Source organism: Peromyscus eremicus, chromosome 16_21 (genome assembly GCF_949786415.1).
Source record: "Peromyscus eremicus chromosome 16_21, PerEre_H2_v1, whole genome shotgun sequence".
In the NCBI taxonomy this organism is placed as follows: domain Eukaryota; kingdom Metazoa; phylum Chordata; class Mammalia; order Rodentia; family Cricetidae; genus Peromyscus; species Peromyscus eremicus.
This window is the reverse complement of record NC_081432.1, coordinates 65,642,496-65,665,853: the sequence shown is the minus strand read 5'-3', so window position 1 is coordinate 65,665,853 and position 23,358 is coordinate 65,642,496. Positions and strand designations below refer to the sequence as shown.

Genomic DNA, 23,358 nt, shown 5'->3' with positions numbered 1-23,358 from the left:
AGATCTCTGAGTTTGAAGCCAGTCTACAGGCTGTAGTTCCAGGACAACTAGAACTACACAGAGGAACTCCTATCTCAAAAATACAAAACCAACAACAACAAAACCCAAGTCACAGATTAAGATTTGGTGGCCGTGACAATTTGGTGGCCATGACATGCTACTCTGACTCAGTACACCATCCTCAGCCATTCTGGCATGTCCTGCTCTAGGCTCTCAGACCCTCATGAATGCCCACCAAGAAAATAGGTTCCCCCAATACTCTTTCTACTTTCTCTTGGACTTAACTCCCTCATTGTACCCTTGTTTTGGTTTTTTTCTCCTTGTTGAAGTCATTGATATCATGACAGTGTAGCTCATACTTGCATTCTGAGCTGAAGGGATTAGAGGACCTGGCTCCCGATTAACCACACCTGATGGGAAGAGGGTGCCAGCAGCTACTGGCATATGTACAGGTGGTTGAAACACAAACTTCATCTTTCAGGGGAAACCTTGAGTCTTGAAGAGCTGTGGCCCAATTCCCCTGTAAATCCACATGCTGTGTGTTTCCAGGCAAGTTGTTTGGTTTCTGAGGCTCTGAACTTCTCCAGGAAGTTAAACAGCTTGAGTTGCTTTCTGTCTGTCTGATGTCCAGTGTAGAACTGAGTTATGTGTATCTGAGACTGAGACACCAGCGCAGTGTAAATGGAGATGCTGTTTTGCTGGACAATATTGCCTGTAGAGGGTTTGGCTTGAGAATAAGTCACAGAAGAGGTAAGGGGTCGAATAATGCGAAGCCTTGGTTTTTGGGGGGAGTGCTGTTTTGGTGGCGTCTTCATCTGAGACTTGTTAGGGATGACTGAAAGCTGCCCTCCTCCCCCCTTATCACACAGAACTTGTCAGGGTCCAGGCAGAGAGGAAGAGGAGAGCAGTTGAACTCAGTTGAAGGACGGGCTTGGCTTCATGGGTGCCAGGACAGTGATTGCCAGAATCAGGGCAGTGTGAGCAACTTCGGGTCCTTGAAAAACCCCAGGTTTGGGAGAGGCTAGGAAAGGAGAAAACACAAATCAAAAATGAACATGGGAGACAGCTCCCTTGAGACTTTGCACCCACATTTGAGGTGCATGGTTTGGAACATGGAGCACATGTACCTGCTGAGGAGTGCCCCGCCCCAAATGACTTTTGAACCTTTTTCTGTTTGACTCTCGGCACCAGTGTGACTACTCCTTGTCTTGGGTGTAACATGGCTACTTCACTGAAGTTTGGTGCTCTCAGTGAAATGCAGATTAGGTAAAAATAAATTACTTTCAATAAGGTTAGGGAACTAAGAGCTGTATGTAAAATATAGATTCACAAACAAATGCTCTTAGGAAATCCAGCTTAGTCCATGCCAAGCTGTTATTGCCTAAATTGTGTTCTTTCTTCCTGGCTGGCAATTAATTTCTGTTTCTGTGTTTGGAGATTGGGGGAAGGGTAATAGCCTAATGCAGAATAATTTTATTTTAGTAATTTTGATTAAAGAAACTAACTTGGACCCTGAATAATCATAAAAACTAAAACCTTATCCATCAAACTGAATTTCCAGACAGAGTTTGTGTTTCTGTTGCTGGGTAGATTTTACACTGGTCGTCATCATGATATAAAGTTAAGAGATGGTTGTGTGCTCTGTTATTTCATACCCTCTGCCCCAATTTTCATCTTTATTCTTCACTTTTTTTCCCCTTTCTGTTGGACTAGTCATCTGCCCCGTACTCTAATCTGAAACGAAAAAGTCGGACGTCCATCTGCTCCATTAGAACTGACTGAGCAGATCAGGTGTCCCAGCTGATAGGCAGCTTCCTGTCATTTACATAGCGCCCCTCCTCGCTAACCACCTTGTCCGCCCACCCCCACCCCACCCTGGAGTAGTGCCTTTGATCCATTCCTGTGATGCCCCTCCGGTTTCTGTCCTTTCTCTTCCCTTCCATTTGGGAAACCCTAGTCTGTGGAAAGCCACAGCTGGAGTGCTTCCCCAGGCAGGTTGGCAGTTTTCAAAGGTAAGCCTCGCTTACCTTTAGAGTTACTCAGATTAAGGTATGAAGCTAACCAGATTAAAATGCTGATGCTGCATTCAGAGTTTGTAAACTCATTCTCCAAGTTCGTGACATGACCAGGAAACTAGTGTGCTATGTGTACGCTAGTGCAGTTTATCCAGTGACGTTACTCAAGGCACAGACCTATTTTAGTACAGATCTTCAGTAGAACTGAATATATAAGTCCAAGAACAATTCTCTCCCATTGGACTGACCTGAAAATTGGATGTTGTGGGGAACCATCTTATCAACACCCCCCCAACAGCGTGCGTGTGCATGCGAACACACACACACAGACTCTCTCTCTCTCTCTCTCTCTCTCTCTCTCTCTCTCTCTCTCTCTCTCTCTCTCTCTCTCTCTCTCTCCATACTCAAAGGTCCAGTGCTGAAACACCTCTCATGGGAAAGCTGAGCATCTCTGGATATGGCTACCCCACTAGGAGGAACTGTTTAACTCTGTGCCACCTCTTAGCGAAACATGTTCCTTTGTAGTGGAAGGGAGGGTATTTATTTCACATTCCACAGGTAATAAGTTTTTCTAATTTGCTGGATCTTATCTAGATTAGTTATAAAAATATTTTGAAGTATGTGAGTATATGCTTGGTATATGTATGTATGCAGATGTCCATTTAAGGTCAGGGACCCATCCCATTCAGGGGTTCTTAGCCTGTGTTCCACTTTGGCTAAGAAGACAGTGAACGATTTATTTTGTGTGACCTCTAACTGGAAGTTGGTGTTTCATTCAGTCGTCAGCACCAGCAGCAAGTCCTGGCAACATTTGTCATACAAATTTGCCACCAGCGAAACCCCATCTTCATAGCATATCATGTCATGACAGAACTCTTGAAATACTGTTTTTCTGGCTCATCACTAGGAGTCTGCTGCGCTAGATTGGAACTCAGTGTGTTAGTTTAAACACACACACACACACATGCACGCATGTGCACCTTTTACTACATCAAAAATTTTTGATAGATTGGCTTAGTCCAGTCCATTCCCATCCCCCTAAGTTATCCATAAACCAATTATGTATATCAGTGTAATTGGTTTTCTTTGTAATCTTATGTATTTTATTTCAAACGTAAAAACCTTCCTCTGAAAAGGCATTCATGAGCTTTGCCCAGACTGCCAGAAGGGTCTATGGCACCAAAGAGATGAGATCAATGATAAATTGAGCAGAGGGAACAATTACATGTTTAACATATTAGCCTAGGAATTTTTTAATTTACCTGGGAAACATTTTCTTCCAATTTGTTTATTGCTTTCTAGTATGCTTATTTTTCAAGGGCCCGTCACTCTAAAGCATAACAAGAGGGGATTGCAGTCATTGCAATAGCATCTAAAGCAAAACCCAAAACTGTCCCAACAACCTTGTTTCTAGCCTAGATACCTAACAGCAAGTGCTGTACTTGATGAGAGAATGCCTTCACTGCGGATAAAAAAGTATTTACCAGTTGGGTGCTACACTTCTTTTTTCCTTCTTTATTTTGTTTGCTTGCTTGCTTGCTTTCCTTTTTTTTTTTTTTTTTTTTTTTTCCAAGACACGATTTCTCTATGAAGTCCTAGCTGTCCTGGAACTCACTCTGTAGTCCAGACTGGCTTTGAACTCAGAGATCTGCCTGCCTCTGCTGGGATTAAAGGCATGTGCCACCACTGCCTGCAAGCTACACTGTTAATAATAATGCAAACCTGAATTGTGGATGGCTCTTACCTTGTTGGATAAGAAGTGTTAGGAAAAATGCATCTCCACGGTATGTGCGCTAGTGTGTCCGCTTCCTCTGAACCATGGGTGGCCAGAAGAGGGTCCTTGTAATGACCTGCAGAAGGGTGGAGTGATGAGGAGTAGATATTGTCAAGCCTTGCATCCTTAACGAATATGGAGCAGTGGAAGGATGCAGAGCACAGCAGGTTCACACTCCACTCCTGCCCACCTCCTTCAGGCATTTCTGCACTGGCGTTGTGAGGAATGAGGGAGACAGCCTGTGCCTAGGTTAAGCTCCCTGGTGTGGCCACTATCACCCTGACACACATACTTCCAGAAATATCCATGCTTTCTGTCTTTAATGGCTACTTGTGAATCACAAGATTTGATTTTCTCAAATTAGACAAACTTCTGATGAACAGGTTTGCATAATGGAGAAAATTATGTGGTTTGAGCCATGAGATGGGCGCATCATCAAAATCATAAGCAAGTTGGGAGCTCATAATGACCCTGACAGTGAGTTGTCCCTCTTGAGGTCTGACTCCCACGACTCATAAGTCCCAAACTGCCTTCTCTTGGTTTAAAACTTCTTTCTTCTTCCTCCTAGAACATCATAGAGGGAAGATTTAAATTTTTAATTCCCTGATTCTAACTAAGCATGATGGAGAGTATAGCTCATTCCTGAGCTGTCTGCAGTATTGAAAAGTTTTATATAAATCTGTTGAAAACATAATACAGAAATTTTGTTTAAAACAATCTAGTGGTAAATTATTTGTGTAAACCAACAAGCTACCCTATCAGGTAAATTGCCTAAAACATTACTTACTTTATCAATTCTCATTTTTATAATTTTTTTTTCTTCTCACACATGGCTCAAACACTCATGTTCTTCAGAATTTTTAATAGGAAAGAAATACTGAAATTTTAATAATGTTTAGTAAGCAACACAATAAAAATTTTATTTTGTGTGTACATGTGTTTGAGTTGAGGTTTCAGGAAAGTCCAGTTTCCTAAATTTCCTTTTCTAAGAGTGTCACATTTGGGTGCCTTAGGGTCCCTTGTTGGGCCTCTGCCTCCTTGAGCCTCGGAAGCCAAGTTCAGCTCAAACCTTATTTCTTTTCAATGAAGCCTCTTCCTTGTAAATCTTCACCTCTGGACTTTGCAGCCACCTCTGAGACCCCAGGAATTGCAGAGATGTGCACAGTCTTTCAGCCTGGCCCACACTGGGCCATACTTAGAGCTCCGCCTCACAACTCACTGGCACTGCTGGGTTTTTACAGCCCCTGCGTGTGAGCCTTGGGATATTTCCAGGTCCCTTGGGAGGAGTGCAGGGGAGAGTTTGCTACTGCAGGGCAGTATGTGTTCACATCTATTGGCAGGGTTGAGGGTGAACTGGAATAGAGGCCACAGAGTGGAAGAAATCCAAGAGGCCTTCCTGAGGGCTAGAGTTGACAGGAACTCACATTGGTTATAGAGGAGACAGACAAGAAAAATTAGATTTTTAATTAAAGCCATTTGCTGTGCATATTTTTATTACATAGTCACTACAGAAAAATCAGAAATACAAGCATAAGGAAGAACATAAAAATATCCATAATCTCAATCACCTAGAGATATTCTGATTTAATATCCTGATTTAGGCTCTTTATATACACAGACATGTACTTGTGTACATATGTGGGTATAGCTGTATGTGTGTGTTGTGTTCATTTGCATATTGTAGGAGCCATCAATTTCCTATCAATGTACACATGTGGGTATAGCTGTATGTGTGTGTTGTGCCATTTGCATACTGTAGTACCCATCAATTTCCTACAGTGCATTTAGCTTATTTCCAACTTTTGCTGTCACGGATAATGTAAATGTAAACAGTTTTGTAAAGTATTTATATGTAGTTTTTATTATCTTTTCTTTTGAATAAGCATTGAAAAGTGAGGTTACTGGCTTAGGAAAGGAATTTGTCTTTTAAGGGTCATTGTCAGACATTTTTGCCATCTGCAGTTTCATGTTTCAGAAAGAGTGTCTGTTTGTACTTCAGATATCAAATAAACTCCAATATCCCAGCCTCGGTGTGGAGTTGGTAGTAGAGCTGCTGACTGAGCTTTGTTGTTTAGGGTACAGCATGTGGAAGGACTATGGTAACAGCTATTCGCTTTAGCCTCCTTAGTGTCTTCAGTCTCTATGGGCTTAAGAAAGTTTGATAATGTCAACAATAATATATGAGCAATACGTGAAATTGTTATTGAGTACCAAGTCCTTTTCCATAGATGTTCTCTTTTAATTCTCAATATACTATGAATTAGGTGATAAAATGAGACTTCCTTTTACAAAGGATATATTTGAGGTCTGAAGAAGCTGAGGAACCTGCTTAAGGTTTCTGTCAAGCCTCTTAGAGAGACCTTAGAAGCATAGTGTGTAGAAGGTAAGAGGTTATAGAAGCTGAGTCACTTTCTCAAGCCAGTGTGGTAAGGGCTGTGGGAGGCATCATCCATTCAAGCTGTCTTCTCCCAGGTACTCTACCCCGTCAGTATGGCCCATTCTCTAAGGCCGAGCCAGTACTGCCTTGTCAGGGAGACGCCCTCCTTCCCTGCCCCCCTCAACCATTGCTTCTACCTCTCTAGTTTTGCCACTCTTGGTATCCTGCCCCTCCGTGACCTTTATCACGGCCGCTTTATTTAATCATTTTGAATGTTATGTCATTCCAGATGGACTGTGAGTTGTTTAAGTACTTTTATTTTGCAACATTCTGAAGTTATCTCAGACTAGGCATCAGATTGAATGCACTCTGTCTCATTTGTAGCAGCCACTGTGAGATTAATACCATTATTACTCATATTTTATAGAGGAGGAGTCTTCCCAAAGGCTCAGAAAAGTGACTGGCTCATATTGGTATAGATACTCCTACCTATTGTGTTCTCTTCATCTGTCTACTGAGGTGCCTGATTATGGCCTGAGGGAGAAGTAACATTTGAAGGGAAGTGAAAAAAAAAGCCTTCCTCTTAGAGTAGAGAAATAGAAAACACAACACGAGGCTGCGTTAGGCAGTAGCTAATAATCAGTCCAACTGAATATGAGGAATGTTACCAGGCATAGGACTAAATGCGACCTATGAGGGCATAAGCTTTGCTGCTGTGTTGGGGACCTCTAGAGGTCACACTGGATGGACAGTCAGGTGGTTTTCACCCTCCAGTCCCATTCCCAACAGCCTCTCAAAGATGGTCAAGGGGATTCAAAAAAGCCAAACAGCCTGGTCTGTTTGCCTCTCTGGAAGCTTTCAGAGCTCAGAGACATGCTCATCCTGGAGCCCACAGGCCCCGAATGACCAAGGATAGCTGTAGATGGAGCCCAGCACAAAAATCACAAATTTACTTAGAACACCGAGAGGATTTTTTGGCTTTTTTCTTTTCTTTTCTTTTCTTTTTTTGTAGCTCAGCTGGGGGTTTCCAGGTGTGAACTTTGTAGACGACATCATTGTGTCTTAACGGGAGGGCACACCTGCAGGTCTGCAGACTGAATTGAGAATCCCATTAATTAGCTCTGTGTTGGACTTCTTCAGCTGTAGGTGGTGGTTCCTTGTCCATAACAGCTGTGGTCATCACTGGTCTGCTTCTCCTGAAAGTCAAAAGGGGAAAATTTTTCCACGGCAAGTAAATGAAAGAATTTGGTGCCTCCAAGAATAAGTTAAGGAAGAGGTACCCCAACTTGAAGAAGCCAGTGGTAGGTAGATAGTTCTTAATGCTGGAAGTAGAGGTTAAAATTGAGAAGTTGCAGCATGCATCTCGGGGCGCTATCCATTTTGAGGCACCTTTTATGAAGAATGAGAATGGAAACTTAAAGAGTTGAAGGTCAGGTGTCAGAATAGTCGGGAGAGGCTAAACCATTCTGCTGAAAGTTACGGAATGTCAGAAATGTCATCGGCTCTGGTCTGTGTGGGGGCAGGTAAGATTGTTTTTCAGAATTCATGTTCACGTATCATGAATCTAAGTCAGATTCTTGTCTTGGCTTCGATTTGGAGTATATATAGAAATCAAACTTTTATGGTAGGCACTTTCCAAATCTAATGTTTTAAAAATAAAATCCAGGCCTTCTTTTGAAATCTTGTATTTCTGTCAAGTGAGATTGTCTTTTTCAGACCAGTGGTTCTCAACCTTCCTAATGCTGTGACCCTTTAATGCAGTTCCTCATGTTGTGGTGACTCCCAACTGTAAAATTATTTCATTGCTACTTCATGACTGCAATTTGCTACTGTTATGAATTATAATGTAAATACTTGTGTATCCCAATGGTCTTAGGCTTAAGGGCTCACAACTCATAGGTTGAGAACCACTCTTCTAGATATTTTAGTAGACTGCTTAGAATTCCACACTTGTCTTCATTCCCCCTTTCTGAAACTTCTCTCTTCTGCAAATACCTTTAATGTTGGAGATTCTCTCTCCTGGCACTTTTGAAAATAAGAGTCATTTGTATCTCCTCTGGCCAAGTCGTTATTTGATACTTTTGCTATGAACTGAACAATCTGTGTGTAGCCAAAGAAAAACCACCACGTTTATGCCCCCACATCAGTGACCTAGAGAAGATAGAGAAGAGGAGGAAATAAAAACAGTAGAATGCAAATGATACTTTTTTAAAAACTCTTATTACATTATAAGCAAAACTGAAAAATAAAGATGGTTTGCTAGTGACTCTGAGCGCCCTTCTAACTTTACTAAATTTCAAGAGGTTCTTCTAGGCATGTGTAAATGTTATTTTTTATGCTAATAATAAATCTCCTGAAGCTATGCTAGAGTTGCTTAACCTCTTAATAACAAAGGGGCAAAATGAGAAACTTCTAGACACTCAGTTTATGGCCTATTATTACCCCAATATAGAAACCCACAGATTTTTGGCTAAGATATTACATCCCTTAAATAAACTGGAGAGTCTGGAAGGAGCTCAGGAGTCCAAAAACAGTCATCTCAAGGGCTTAAAATAGCAGTAGTTTAAAATATTTTCACTATTACTTTTTCTTTTTTTTAATGAATGCATCAGAAACCACACCTTGAAAATTAATATATCAAGAGGGCACACATGAATATTTAAGCTGTATTTAAGCTGTATTCCAAGCTGTATTCCAGCTTGGAAGAATGTGAACAGAACATATGCCTTCCAGTGTAAAAATGCTTTTACTGCTACATCTCTGTTCAAGTTTATCCTCCATGTTTTCTGTAATAAGACACATGTTAACTTAGCAGAGAAGAAGCTCCAGTCTCTGCTTGGACTCCCTGGGCTGCCATCAGTGGTATTAAATGGAGGAGGACGATGGCGTGCTTCCCACTAATCTATGGAGGAGAACCTGGCCTTTGTTAGTGTTGATGGCAGATTCTCTCGTTAGGCCATAGCATAATTGGCTTTAGAGGAGGGTTCCCTTCTAAAGAATGTCGTGGCATTTAAGGTTAACATGTTAAATAAAGAACACTATCCTAAGACAAGTGTTTTCATTACAGGACATGATGGGATCCTTTTTATTAAATTATATCATGATTTGAATTGGGAAGGAAGAAAAAGCACATCGCCTTGTGCCCTCAACTTTAATGCCTTTAATCCAATAATGACCTTCTGCAAACTAGCTAATTTTAAGCATTTGGAAAGATCAATACCACTTTGCCACCAAAAAATGGCCTAGATGATGAAATCTGATGTATTTAAAGTATCATTTCACCCTTTTAACCTAGTAAATAATTTAAAATGCTTTCAGTGTTGGCTGCCGTGGATTTTACTTCTCAGTGTCCAGTGTTGGGAGGGTTGGAGTTGGAGTTGGTTTGCGAGGCATCCAGGCCTCACCCTTAGATCTTGAGTGTCTTTGAAGTGAGACCCCCCAAAATAATATATTTAAATACCGCATTTTGGGTACAGTACATATAAAAAATAAAAGATGTTCAAGTGGGCCTTTCTGTAATGTGAAAGGGGGGCTTTAAAACAGCAGTCATGTGACATCTTTTGTTACATCTTAAGCCTTTATGCTAAAGGTGACAGATTCGGTAGTTCTGACAATCAGAACCCATTTCTTCCCCGGCTTATAGGAGAACACTGATGCGAAATTACCCTTGAGTGCCAGCGGCTTTGTAAATAAAAAAAATTGCCCTCTATTAGCATGTTTGTGGGCAGATTAAAAACTGTCTTCATTTGCATAAGTAACACTTACAGATTCTTTTAAAAGTAGGAAATTATTTCCTGAATGATAAATTGCAAGCTTTATAGTTAGTTGTTGTTGAAAATGTACTCATTCAAAATGCCTAGTGTAGTTTAGTCTACAATGGTGAATTTTTTTGTTAGAAGTACTGTTTAATGGATTATGTACTCCGTTCTTGTTCCCACTACTTGCAAAACTGTAATTCATGCTTTGCACTAAAATGTTTGTATCAAATACTTTCCTATTTAGATTGATTTCTTTTAATATCATATATTACAAGATATGCCCTAGAGATTGGAAGAAAATACTCCCACAAATAACACATAAAAGATGAGGATGAGGGGATGGATACAGACTTTAAAATGTTTTGCCTTTTAGAACTCAAATTACCATTTGATTTTTTTAATGTATTTTTCCTTCTTAGGTACAGCAGGAAATCATGTCATTTTTCTTTCTCTCTTTATAGCTCTTAGTTTTAAAATGTATATATACATAATGGCATTATATACATATGCATATTGCATTAAGTGCCATCCCCCATGGTATCAAAGTCTATTTTCCCTTTGAAAACTAGTTGTGTTAAGAACCCCCAGCTTTGTCTCAGACCCAGCCTTGTAAGCACATCTGTGTATGTGAGGATTTGCAGGTCCAGTGTGCGCTTCTCAGGGGACGTTGGTTTCCTACCTCAGAGTCACTGGTACCCCTTTTGTGTTAAAATGGAAGCATTGAATTGCCTCGAACTCACTGCTCTAAAGAATGGCATGGGAATCAGAGATTGAGTTTGGTTGGAAGTTAGCAGCTGAGAGATGGAGGTGCCAGGATTTTTATTTGAATGTGGCACAACAAGATTCTGTCAGCAAGCACATCATTAGAATATTGAGTTTGGAACTGCTAATTTTTCCTTTAAAATGAGCATACAGTCGTGTGTTTCATGGACCATAATAAATTGCCATTGTGTTGTCTCCGAGTTTGTTTTGATTTTTGTAACACGGGTTTGGCAGTCACTCTGCTTTTTCTCTTGCCCGTTTCTCCCCCAGTCTTACATTTCCTTATTAGATCCCCACCAGCACCAGTCAGAAGGATGCTCCTCACCCCGCCTTCACTTTACCCTGCTCTGCACCGCTTTCTTGCTTACAGTAGCAAGACATTTGCAGACGGCTGTTGGTTACTATAAAGTACATAACAGTATTTCCTTTGTGGCAGATGGATTTAAGACTTTTAGTTCTCAATAAATGTAGGTTTACAATACATAACTTTACAGGATTTGTGTTGTATATAACAGGTTTGAACATATTATCTCAGAATTTATCTGCATGGCATTTTCAGCTTATTCGGGGTCCATGCCAGGTTTTTTTCTTCCTTTCTTTCTTTCTTCTTCTTTTTTTTAAAGTAATAGGGAGTGCTGTGATTGATAGCAACAGCTCAAGGCGTGATTTTGAATAGAAACAAAGGGTTTGGAACAGAAGGTGTCAAATTAAACTTTGTCAGTTTGAAAAGTAGTAACATCCTGAAAGTTGTTCTAATTGATTTACATGTGGCCACTGTTTATATTTTGCCCTCATTAGATGCAGTGTGATGTTGCTTGGCACATTTACTACATTTACAGTTGAGGTTGTTCCTTGTACCACTTTAGTTTTCTGAGAGCCGATTGGTCCCGTCATTTGACGAGGGCTTCTTCGGCCCCGTCTTTTCTGCCGTTCAAAGAGTCGTGATCTAATTGAATTTGAGAGTAGTCTCCTGAGACTCCTGCCTCTGGTTGTACACAGCACATCAGGTCCCAGAGACCTCTTCTAAAAGGATAAAGTTCACATTTCACAACAAAGCTCCGCGTCTCACTCTGCTCTCTCCTCCTGAGCAGTGTGGCACTCCTGGGGAGTTCTCGGTTTAATTGGATGTCGGCAGCACTCACGCCTGTCCGTCACCTCTCCAAATGCATCCATTCTAACGTTTAGGGGACAGCCTCAGACACGTGATTGGCGAAGGAGAAGGCATTTATGTCCTCTTCAGTTCCTTCCTTCAAATCACAGATCACCATCATGACCAATGGAGTGAAAAGCAATAGAATTTGAGGTAGCCACAGTACTCCAAGGTATTTAGTATTTTTTATAAACAGGTTAATCATATTTTTTGCCAATCCTGGTTGGGAATTTATCAGTCTATTTCTATCGTGACAAAAGCACAAAAAGGTGTCAAAACGTCCGTTCCCCATTATTTAAGAGATCACACACACAAACACACACCTCTTTGCTCTCTTCCTCGTTTTTGAACCCCCTTGTGGAGTTCTAACAGTTCCCAGATGCACTGTCAGGTATTTTTGCATGACGCGCCTGCTGTAGTCATTTCAGCTTGGTCCTGTCTCTAAAAGGCGGAAACACGTTTCCACTGCAGATTCGTCGCATTATTTTTAGATAAGGAATTAGAAGTATTATTTAAGGGCAGAGGTTAATAGCAAAGTACTGGAAGTGTGATGTTAGTCATGGGCAATTAATAAAAATAAGGATCTGTCTGGGAAGTGCAGAGACACAGAAGTGACAGTTTAGACAAAACATTTGTTGAAGGAGTCAGAGTTCTCTTTCTGAAATATTTGTTAAAACCACATGAATGTGATTATTTAGAAATTAGCTGTCATTATTAGCTGGTTTAAAAGAACTAATGATTTTCTTTTCCAAAGAACATCTGTGATCCACATGTTTTTCACTTACATCCAAGTGCCAAGTGATCTCTGCCTTCCTTACAGAAGTTTCTGAAGGATGTGAGGCCATCAGTGTGTTCAGCACTCTCCAAGAAGCTTTTCTGACACCAATCATTCTTAATTTAACTCTTGGCAATTTTCAGCTACGTGCATTTATATCTAAAAAAATTATTTCTAAAAAAACATAAAAATGATAACAGCTCAGTGTTCAGTACCCAGTGGAACCAGCCAAGGCGGAAGGCCTCTTCCCTTCTTCCCAAGCCTTCTCGCTTCTCTGGAAGGTAAATAGACCATGCTTCCAGGCATGCAGGTTGTCAGAGGTCACAGCTGCAGGATGCAGACAAGCCTCCTGGGAGATGGAGACGTATCTAAGATCTATCCTGCCACAAAATTTAGACATGTGGTGTAAGGAAATAGCTTGGATCTAGGAAAATAGGTGATATTTTTATGACTTGCTCCAAATAGCAAGAGTTTACCCATAAGAACTAAATAATATCTTCAGGGTAGGCATGTCTCCACTGTAAATACTCAAGGTCAGCTTTGTAGTTTATGTTCTATTCTCTCAAGTAGAGCCCAGCTCTGACATCCCACAGCAGTCTGGATGTAAGCGCAGGGATCTGTGGTCAGGTGAGAAGCAGCTCCAGGGCTCTGTCATCAGGGCAGATTTGTTTTTCCTTTTTAGTGGCTGTTCTTTCAGGTTAAATCTTCTAGATACTGCCCCTTCTCATCTTGAATTGTGTGTTCAGTGGTATTGAATGAAAGCATTATCACATGACCATTCGTGTGTGTGTGTGTGTGTGTGTGTGTGTGTGTGTGTGTGTGTGTACACAGATATGTGAGCATTCACATATATATACTCATGAACATTTATTTGTGTGTGTGTATTTGCTTAATTAAAAACAACTGTTAAAGGATCCAGTCTTCCCTAGAGGCACTTAGCTGGTGTGTGTACAGCCCTGGGTTTTATACTGAACCCCAAAAGAAAACAAAGCAACAGTAAAGCCTGTACAACTCACCAAGAACCGTGAGTGTTCTGGCCGGCTAGTAGGAAGCTAGTGTGTCAGCCCCGTCTTTTCTTTTGTCATCTCTCAGACAGTCTTTCAGACCAACTCTAGGAGAAGAAGGCCTTGTTCTCTTCCACCATTATCACAAATAGAAGTTCCTTTTGAAAGGTTCATCCAGTTTGAAAACAGAAAGAAAGACATACAGTCATCTGGTTTCATCTCGCAGTAACATAAAAAGCAGAACCCTCCGTGCATAGATCTAAAATTCTCATAATAGAGGCACAGTGTCCTGTCCAGCCAGCTTCCTGGAAATCTCCAAGAAAGCCTTCATTTTAGAGCAGTTCCCAAAGGCAGAGACCCAGCGGGTTTCCTGCTCGGAATGAGGGAGAATGGCGGGAAGGAGGGACATAGAGTGACCTCAGGTAGAGGTCTTTGGGGGAGGAGAAGAACGAGGAAGAGCATCTCTGGAGAGTGCACAGGATGGGAGTGCTGTCCATGGCACAGGACAGTATACCAATCTGTACGCCAATCACAGGTCATGGGGGGGGGATGGGGCGGTGAGGGAGTGGCGCTGCCTTCAGTGTGTCCAGGTGAGGTGTCTCTGGACAGTCCAGTGAGAGGTGGCAGTATTGGCTCCCTTGGAGACTGCCCCTCCCTCTCTCCTACCCCATTGCTTCCTTCCGGTCCAGGAGGGTGGATGGGGTGAAAGTTGGAGATGGCAGTAGGAGTCCTCTGTTGAGCCATCCAGACATGAAGACTTGAGAATCACACTGGGTCAGATTGGGTCCTTGACAGAGTTTGCCCTTCACTCTTCACCCTAAAAACTGACTAAAGTTCTCTCCTGACAAGTCATACGCATGTGCTACAGCTGACAGAAAAGCAGGACTCTGAGGTTCCCTTTAAGAAAGGACCTTGTTGAAGAACTCTTCTAATGTCCATGGTAATAAAGCCAAATATATTCATGCCCAAGCATGCGGGCACTGGTTCTCGTGTTCTCTCTCTCTCTCTCTCTCTCTCTCTCTCTCTCTCTCTCTCTTTCTCTCTCCTCCCTTCCTCCTCCCTCCTCTCGCCAGTGTGTGTCTCTGTCTGTCTCTCTCTGTCTCTTTCTCTCTCCCCCCTTCCCTTCCCCTCCCCCCCCCCGTGTGTGTGTGTGTGTGTGTGTGTGTGTGTGTGTGTGTGTGTCTGTCTGTCTGTCTGTCTGTCTGTCTGTCTCTCTCTCTCTCCTCCCTCCTCCCTCCTCTCGCCAGTGTGTGTCTCTGTCTGTCTCTCTCTGTCTCTTTCTCTCTCCCCCTTCCCTTCCCCTGCCCCATGTGTGTGTGTGTGTCTGTCTGTCTGTCTGTCTGTCTCTCTCTCTCTCCTCCCTCCTCCCTCCTCTCACCAGTGTGTGTCTTTGTCTGTCTCTCTCTGTCTCTTTCTCTCTCCCCCTTCTCTTCCCCTCCCCCATGTATGTGTGTGTGTTGTCTGTCTGTCTCTGTGTGTGTGTCTCTCTCTCTCTCTCTCTCTCTCTTTCTCTCTCTCTCTGTGTGAGCTTTCTTTCTAAAACAAAAAGTGTGAGCTTAGGGAAGCCTTTGAGGACAGTTTATTTCGAGAGCTCTGACTTGCCACCTCCATGCCTTCCGTGGCCGCTGGCGAACAAGAAGGTCGGGCGGGCGGGGTTGCACCTGCCTTCACCTTTGTTTCTAACCCATCACTCTTATGGCAGAGTGCGATGAATGAGTGTGAAAATGTCTGTCCTTACTTTGTGTGTGTGTGTGTGTGTGTGTGTGTGTGTGTGTGTGTGTGTGTGCGCGCGCACTCACTCGTGCGTGCACACACATACACACAGATGCACTTGCTTGTGCATATGTGTGTCCAGGCAAAAGGCTGGTATCCGGTTGTCTTCCTCATGGCTCTCCACCTTATTTTTTCAGTCAGGGTCTCTTATTGAACCTGAAACTCCCCATTTTCACTACACTGGCTGGTAAGCCAGCCCCTGGTGTCTGTCTCTGCACCCTGTCACTGGGGTGACAGGTAACAGGTTCTTTTATGGGTTCCGGGGATCCAAACTCAGCTCTTGGTAGTTGCAGAGTGAGCACTGACTGCCTAAGCCATCTCCCCAGCCCATGTGTGTCTGCCCATGAAGACATCAATCTGAACATTGATCAGAAACAGCCTGCTTCCGCATAGGTACAGCTGTCCTCTCCTAATGGATTCAAAGGAAAAAATATTAAAGCAGATTGGAGTGATGTGTGATGAAAAAGTTAACTATTGGAGCCTCCTTTTCAGCATCTGTGGCAGATTCCAGCCCCACACAAACTGACCTGTCACCCTTTCCTCCTAAGGGATGGCTGTGTGAGCTGTTGCGCTGGAAAGAAGATCCTTCCCCAGAAAACAGGACCCTGTGGGAGAACCTGTCCATGATCCGCAGGTTCCTCAGTCTTCCTCAGCCTGAGCGCGATGCCATCTATGAGCAGGAAAGCAACGCTGTGCATCACCATGGCGACAGGCCACCCCACATCATCCATGTTCCAGCAGAACAGATTCAGGTTCGTTTACCTTGGCCAGTTCCACGCAGCACTAAATAAACAAAGCCTTCAACTTAGCAGGAAAATTAGTGGTTCTTCTCTTCCCACAGTCTACGTACAGGCTTTTACTGGAGACAGCAGCACACTGCCATCTTGCTCAGGATAAAAGGAGGATAAACACGCTGTTTCCGGCTGCTGGGTTGTAGTCTACTCACCCTAACGAGGCAGGAACCCCATTTTGGACTGCTAGTGTAGTAAGGGTGTCTTGGTTAGCACTGGGTTTTGATTATGAAAGCTTAGAACATACCTGTTGGTGTGTTTTTTAAAATTGAACTAAAAACTGCTTCCTAATTAAAACCATACTGCCCTGGAGGAAAGGGACCACCAGTGTGCCATAGAGGACAGACACATTTCATTCCATAGTGAAGGGGAGGGAAACCCGTCTTGCTGAATGCTCCTCATCCCGCCTTCACCTCACACAGCCCCCCACCCCCACCCCAGGGCAGGACAGGGTGAGTCATGTCTGTTTGTCTTTCCTTAGAGCCCCTCTCCCAGCACCCTTGGCAAAGGAGAGTCTAGAGCTGCTTTCTTACCAGGCCTGCCGAGCCCTGCACCATGGCCCAATGCTGCTCCTCAGGTGAGCTGGCACCAGTTCTGTGCCAGGAGAAAAAGGAAAGGTGTCGTGAAGGCCAGCTCCCTCGGCTAGGGTTTTCAGATGTGCAAAGGACGGGAATGGAATGGCCATGGCTCTGGCCAAAGCCCATAGTGCCACTTGGCTGTGCTTGATGTCGCCTGTGTGGGACACAGCCTCTGTGGAAGCCCATGAGAAACTTGATCAAAGGGCCAGACCACAGTGGCGCTCCTGTGGCTTCAGGAACTTAAACAGCATGTTCTAGTTGAATTTAAGCTGTGTAACTTATTTCTGCTAAATCTGAAGGTTGTTTTTAGCTTTTTCCTTGAAGGGAAATGCCATTGCCTCTAGGGCCCCAGAAACCTGCCTAACATCTTTGTGGAATCACCCGCACTCCTTCCTGGTATTGCTGTCTGTGAAAAATACGGATATCTGTAGCTAAAATAATAGAGTTATCCATCCACCAGGAAAAAAAAAATCCTTGAGTATTTATTAAAGATAAAACAAATTGAAAAAGAGAATCCCTCAGGATATTAAGCACTAAAATAATTGTGAAAGCCTGAAAAACCGACTGTTTCAGCTAAAACAAAGACAAGAAAGATATATGTTAAGTAATAAAAATAGTACTTGTTTGAAAATGTAAATTGTTTTTAATAAAATTGCTTCTTAGGGGGATAAGAGGAAATGCTTAAGCACAGGACAAATGTTCTAATACATTGCGGCTTTGAGCACCCAGGGTTGATTGGCTTGGCTGATAAGAATTATGGATGTCGAGTGCGCAGTAGACACATGCCACACGTTTGTTACGTATAATTGTGTACAGGAATTACAGCACATATGCAGATACTAATTATGAAAAAGTGTCTGTATACATTAAATTTAAAGCCTAATCACATCGTAGTTTACTATAGACAAAACAATTCGCCAGCTGGTGTAGAATGGAGTGAACCTTTATTTGGTGGGGGTAAGGAAAAAAAACGTAGTGTTACCTTAGTGCAATTTGGTAGGAAAGTGTGTGTGTGTGTATGTGTGTGTGTGAGTGAGAGAGAGAGAGAGAGAGAGAGAATTGGAACTGTCTGAGACAACATCCTTGCACCTCCAAGAGGTGTGCAGAATAAAGGACACGGCTGCTGAGCTGTCCTCCAGGGTGCAGCCACAGATGCGGCATGGCCAGGCACTCTGCTTTCCCCGGGGCTGGGTAGCTCAACCTTCTGACATTGTCCCTGGAGTCTAAGAAAGAGTCTTCTTTTAAGTCTTTGTTAATTAATGACATCATGATGTGCTTTGCTGGCCGCCTTTGGTGAGAACCCTTCTGAGAGAGTGCGAGCGAGGCTCACGTTTTTTCCCAGCTGTTTTTCTCCTCCACAGATCGCTGATAAGTGAGCCCAGTAGCCCTGCAAGCTGCACTGCTTCCTAGCTGCCCCGCTCCGAGCTCAGAAGTGTGTTTATTTATCTAATAAAGGCTGTGGGCTGTTCAACCGGCCGCTCTCCCTCGGACGCGGGCTTGGCAAGCGCCCACTCTCACTGCAGCGGCGCCCCGCGCCTCTGACTCCTGTTTGTTTGTCTTTTGCAGCAGCCGCAACCGCAGCAGCAGCAGCAGCAGCCACCACCTCCTCCTCCACAGCCGCAGCCCCAGCCCCAGGCAGGCCCCAGGCTGCCCCCACGGCAGCCCACGGTGGCCTCCTCTGCAGAGTCCGACGAGGAAAACCGGCAGAAGACCAGGCCACGAACCAAAATTTCTGTGGAAGCCCTGGGGATCCTTCAGAGCTTCATCCAAGATGTGGGCCTGTACCCGGATGAAGAGGCCATCCAGACTCTGTCTGCACAGCTCGACCTCCCCAAGTACACCATCATCAAGTTCTTTCAGAACCAGCGGTACTATCTCAAGCACCACGGCAAACTGAAGGACAACTCCGGCTTGGAAGTGGATGTGGCGGAATACAAAGAGGAGGAGTTGCTGAAGGATTTGGAAGAGAGTGTCCAGGATAAAAACGCCAACACCCTGTTTTCTGTGAAACTGGAGGAGGAGCTGTCAGTGGAAGGGAGCACGGACATTAACGCCGACTTGAAAGACTGAGAAAAGTGTTATTTTCATCGTACCACTGGTATTTACTAACAAAATGAAAAGCCCACCTTGTGTTCGCGCAGAAAACCTTCATTGTTTATTGTTTGGCCAATAAATCTTCAGAAACTTGCACAAACAGGAAGTTGGAAGGACTTGACAGACCGCACTGAAGTGGGTTTTACTGTTTTCCGGACTGCAAGGCAGCCCCAGTGAAGCGTCCTGCGTTGTCTGATGGTAGAGTTTGTGTTCAAGGGCTGCACCACGGTGTGCGCCCTGTCAGCATGATACCAGAGATTGGTTTTCCTTTTAATTATTACTATTCTGGAGCCTCAAATAAGCATTATAACTTCTGTGATTATGATTGCCTTTCCTTTCATTATTTCTGTAACACTCCACACTGGTCTTTGGAAACTGGCCCCTTATTTTAAAGAGAAAAAGGAAAAAAAAAATGAGTTTGTTACTCGATTGTATGTTAAAAGAAGAACTATAGACTGTGGAATGCAGTTTAAAGATGACATATGCCAACAAATGCCTTGTATTATATGGCACTGCCGTAATTAAAATTTGTTTTTTATTTTGGAAATAAAAGTTCACTGTAATTTTTTTTCATTCTCATTGTTACATGATTTTTTTTAAGGAAAAGAAAATGTGAAACACAATTTAGTCCTCCTTATTTATTTGTAGATCCTGCAGCATCATGTTGTAATTAAGTTTTTGAAAGTTTCTGTTAAATGTAATGTTGCTTCTCGTTACCATACTGATTTCCTTTCTATTTATAACTGTATTTTGATGGGCAGTAAAACAAAGTGTCTTAAAAGTTTTAAATAGAGAAAATGTGCTTTACACAGTTGCCTATAAAAGTCTATGTTATCCAAGCAATTCACTCTAGAAGCTTCACTCTCGTTGTTGTATGCAATTTTTACTATCATGCAAATAAGCTTAGGTAAATAAAACTAATAGATCACCTTAGAAAATTATGCAATTAATGTGAAAATAATTGATGTTTGCAATGTGTCTTCCTTTGGTTTACACTCAACTTTAAAGCGACATCTGTATGAAATTTCTGTATAAAGGTGTATTTCTTTTTTTATGAGTTTATGACTATGAAAACACCAGCTATTTTGTTACAGCTGCTGTTTTTATAAGTGTATCACAATTTTCTTTATGCAGAGATGTGCTGATTAGGAGTGGTTATTGACTGTAACTACACGATTAAAATTGTTTGTATGGTATGCCATGGCAGGGTTTGTCTGCTTATGTGACCAAGCGCAAGGACGGTGGTCGTGTAGGTGCACGGTGCTCTCTTGAACACAGAAGAGAGCCCTGAAAAGAGCACCTGAACACTTGCCTGAAATACTAAAGTCACACACATGCTCAGTTTTAAGCAGGCATGAAATTTCACAATGCGGAAGATAATCTGGTTTTGCCTACTACACAGGACAGTCAAAAGACTCCAACAGAAACATGAATTACTCTAGCAGTTAAGTACTTGGGATGGCTATATCTGCCTTTTTTCTCACAATCCTCCAATTATGGCAATACTTTTCTTTAAGCTAGGGTGTATTTTTCAAAGCCATTAATCATGTAAATAAGGGAACAAATGGACCTTCTGTGCGAGAGCCCTTCATATTAAGTGTTTTAGGGGAGGGGGTTGTTTGGTTTGATTTTGATCTATTTTACAAGTGATAAGGAGGGGAAGGTACAATAACCCTGAGTTCATTTGGATTCCTTTGTCAAAACTCAGAACTCCATGAAGACAGGAAGAGTAACACCCCTAGAATCCGAACACCACCTTCTAAACTCCACCATGCCCCAGGAGCAGTCGGGGTAAGCAAGGCATGTTGTGGTTCTAGGGGAACTTTTTTTTTTATTTTGTTTTTCTGTTTGTCTTTTTGTATCCCTTTGTTAGGTCCCCTAAGTGTTAATGAGGGTATTCGGGTTCATGGAGCCAGAGCTCTTGAGTTACCCTTTTCCTGAGGAGCTTTTCCTCAGGTGTGATGAGCTCATAGAGGGGACTACATGGCCTTTGTGTTAGCCCAAAATGAGCTCCTTGAAAATTCCTCTAATGCTTTACTCTGAAACACAGCTGAGCAAGTTAGAAGGCTGCTGCCTTATTACAAACTAATTTCAATTCTTTTTATTAAATGAGAAAACAATGCAAACTATCTAGAGTTCAGAAAAGTAATCATTTGAGCCAAAGGCATTTGAATTAATGTAAGCTGAATTTCAAGTGTTAAAGGAAAAAAAAAAAGAACAGAAAAGAAACTATCATGTCACTAACTAAAGATTATCACCCACGTTCTCCTTTTCTCCAGGCTTAAGATCTGACAGAAAATCAAGTAGAAACTGATTTCCTTTTTCCTTTTAAACACCCCAACACTTACGATATCAAGTAGGTATAAAATCTGGTGGTATCTTGGAAGGAGAAATCAGGTTGCAGGTAAAATTTTCCCGTTCCTAACAGTCTAAATTCTTTTGAAAGCTATTTCCTAGAAAGTGAGTATGTTGGAAAGCAACACCATTGTGCCATCAGAATGCAGATGTTTGAACTTCAAGGTCAGCGTGGTTTGGTTACTTTAGGATAAAGCACATGTCAGCAAATGGCGATGATCACGATGGGGTGGAGAACTATTGAGGACAGCGTATTTCTCCTGTGATCCATATTACTCCCCAATGTCATTGTCACCCATGTCTCCGCCTGCTGCCTATGACTATTGGTGAAATTAACAAGTGTCATTGAGTCCCGGTATTTTGGAAATGTTTAAACACTGGGCATAACATAGTGCTTCGTGCTATTCAGACCTTAGCAGAGTCAGGTAGTTCACAGGTAATATTTGACCGTGTGCACCTGAGTCTGTCATGGATTCCTTCACTCAGCACTTTGCCACTAATTTGTATTACACTGTGTGGCCATAAATACTTGCACATTATGCAAAAAATGATGTTGATAGTATCTTCCTGCCACCCAGAGTTGGCATCTAACCTTTGAAAACAAAGGTAGCTAATATGTGTGCCCTACTTGTGTGGCACTTGATAACAAAGTCTGTACATATGTATAAAATGTTTATTGACTGGCATTTAGTACTAAGGAATTCTGAGCTTGAGTGTCCACCCCTAGGAGTATCTCTAGTTAACTATGCTTATCTAAACCACATAGCTTGAATAGAAAAACTTAAATGGTTCAGGAGTGAATGAAAATGAGTGTCCCACTCATGCTACTATCAAATTCTTCCCTAGTCCCAATTGTTCACATTTGGCTGATAACAAGGTCCTTGATTGTCACAATATTTTCAATAAATGAGATATTATGAACTGCCTGGTGATATTTTCAACAAGAGCAATTAAAATGTGTATGGCCTGTATTAGAGCAATGGGGATGAGTCTATTGTGCTGATGGCAGCCAGAAATGTGGATGGCAGCGTGGGAACCAGCTCCAGAGCAGGAGCCATCGAAAATGTTCATAGAAGGAATTCTCAGAGGGGCTATTCTTGGATTCAGTGTTTCCTCTGAAGCAATCCTTTACATGTAAACAGTTGATACTTGCATGTCTTTAGACAAAAGTCGAGCTACCACCTATTAATACGCACAATTTTTGATAAAATATAAAGTGCCCTCTAACAAAATGTGGTGGAAGGTGTATGTCAAGAATACTATACCTGTTTAACAATACCATATGTTAAATAAAAATAGTTTGGAATTAATGTTTAAAATATGAGCAACATTTTTAAGCCTTTTTTATATTCTTCTATACAGATGTATATTTATATACACATACACACATTTAATTTTATGAAAAGAACACTACTAAAATTCAATCACGGTTATTTCCCTTGTGTCAAAGATGGGTATGAAGTCATCTTTTCCTATCGGCTACTTCCAGCTGCTAATACACCTAACTGTAGCCAAAGCACTTGACTTGGACTTGTCTTTAATTGTGGTTTGTGAGCGGATGCAGTGGAGTGTGAGTAAGGTAAGAGCAAAATGATCTCTTTTACACCAAGTTAAATGCTGAACATTATTTCTTCACTATGAGCCCAGTCAGAAATACATTCAAATAAATCTTCATTCTAGTGACAGTCCTTAATTTATGCCTTAACATCTTCCAAGAAAGAAGTGATGTCTGTCTCTATCTGTTTTTCCTCTCCTGAAACATCTGACAGTGCCCGCTAGATCAGAATGTTCAAGCACACATATTTAAAGGTGTGCATTAATGCGTTTCCTCTATAGCAACACATTGCAAAGGAGCACTTTGTTCAGGACACAGACCTACTGAACAGCATCTCCATGTGGGGACAGGTGTCACCCCACTTGTTTGCAGTTTTAACTCTGTCTGATACAAAGGCAGCCTTCCTGCTGAGGCCTCTCTGCTGGCATTACCCTCCAATATGTTTAAACCAACAGCAACATCAGAAGAGTGCTTCATTTTGTCAGACTCACTGTGTCTTATTTAAAGCTCTCCATCCCACTAGGAGGCACTGACAGCAGACACTAACACCCTCACTTCAAAGACCAGCGGACAGTGAGAGCTCAAATAGGTTAACTG

At 42.3% G+C, this 23,358-nt stretch overlaps 1 protein-coding gene across 2 annotated transcripts in view; it reads left to right on the top strand.

Annotated features, from left to right (window-relative positions):
• Satb1 (SATB homeobox 1) overlaps positions 1–20,047 on the top strand; it is a 74,091-nt gene extending 54,044 nt beyond the window's left edge. Inside the window, exons 9-11 of one of the 2 annotated variants that reach the window (XM_059281677.1) lie at positions 15,937–16,140; positions 16,661–16,756; positions 18,324–20,047. In XM_059281677.1, coding sequence (XP_059137660.1) covers positions 15,937–16,140; positions 16,661–16,756; positions 18,324–18,827 — 804 coding nt within the window. In that variant the 3' untranslated portion in view covers positions 18,828–20,047. Of the gene's footprint in view, positions 1–15,936; positions 16,141–16,660; positions 16,841–18,323 lie in introns of those variants that run through there. The other variant, XM_059281676.1, reaches the window with a different exon arrangement.
• The last annotated feature ends 3,311 nt before the right edge of the window (positions 20,048–23,358 follow it).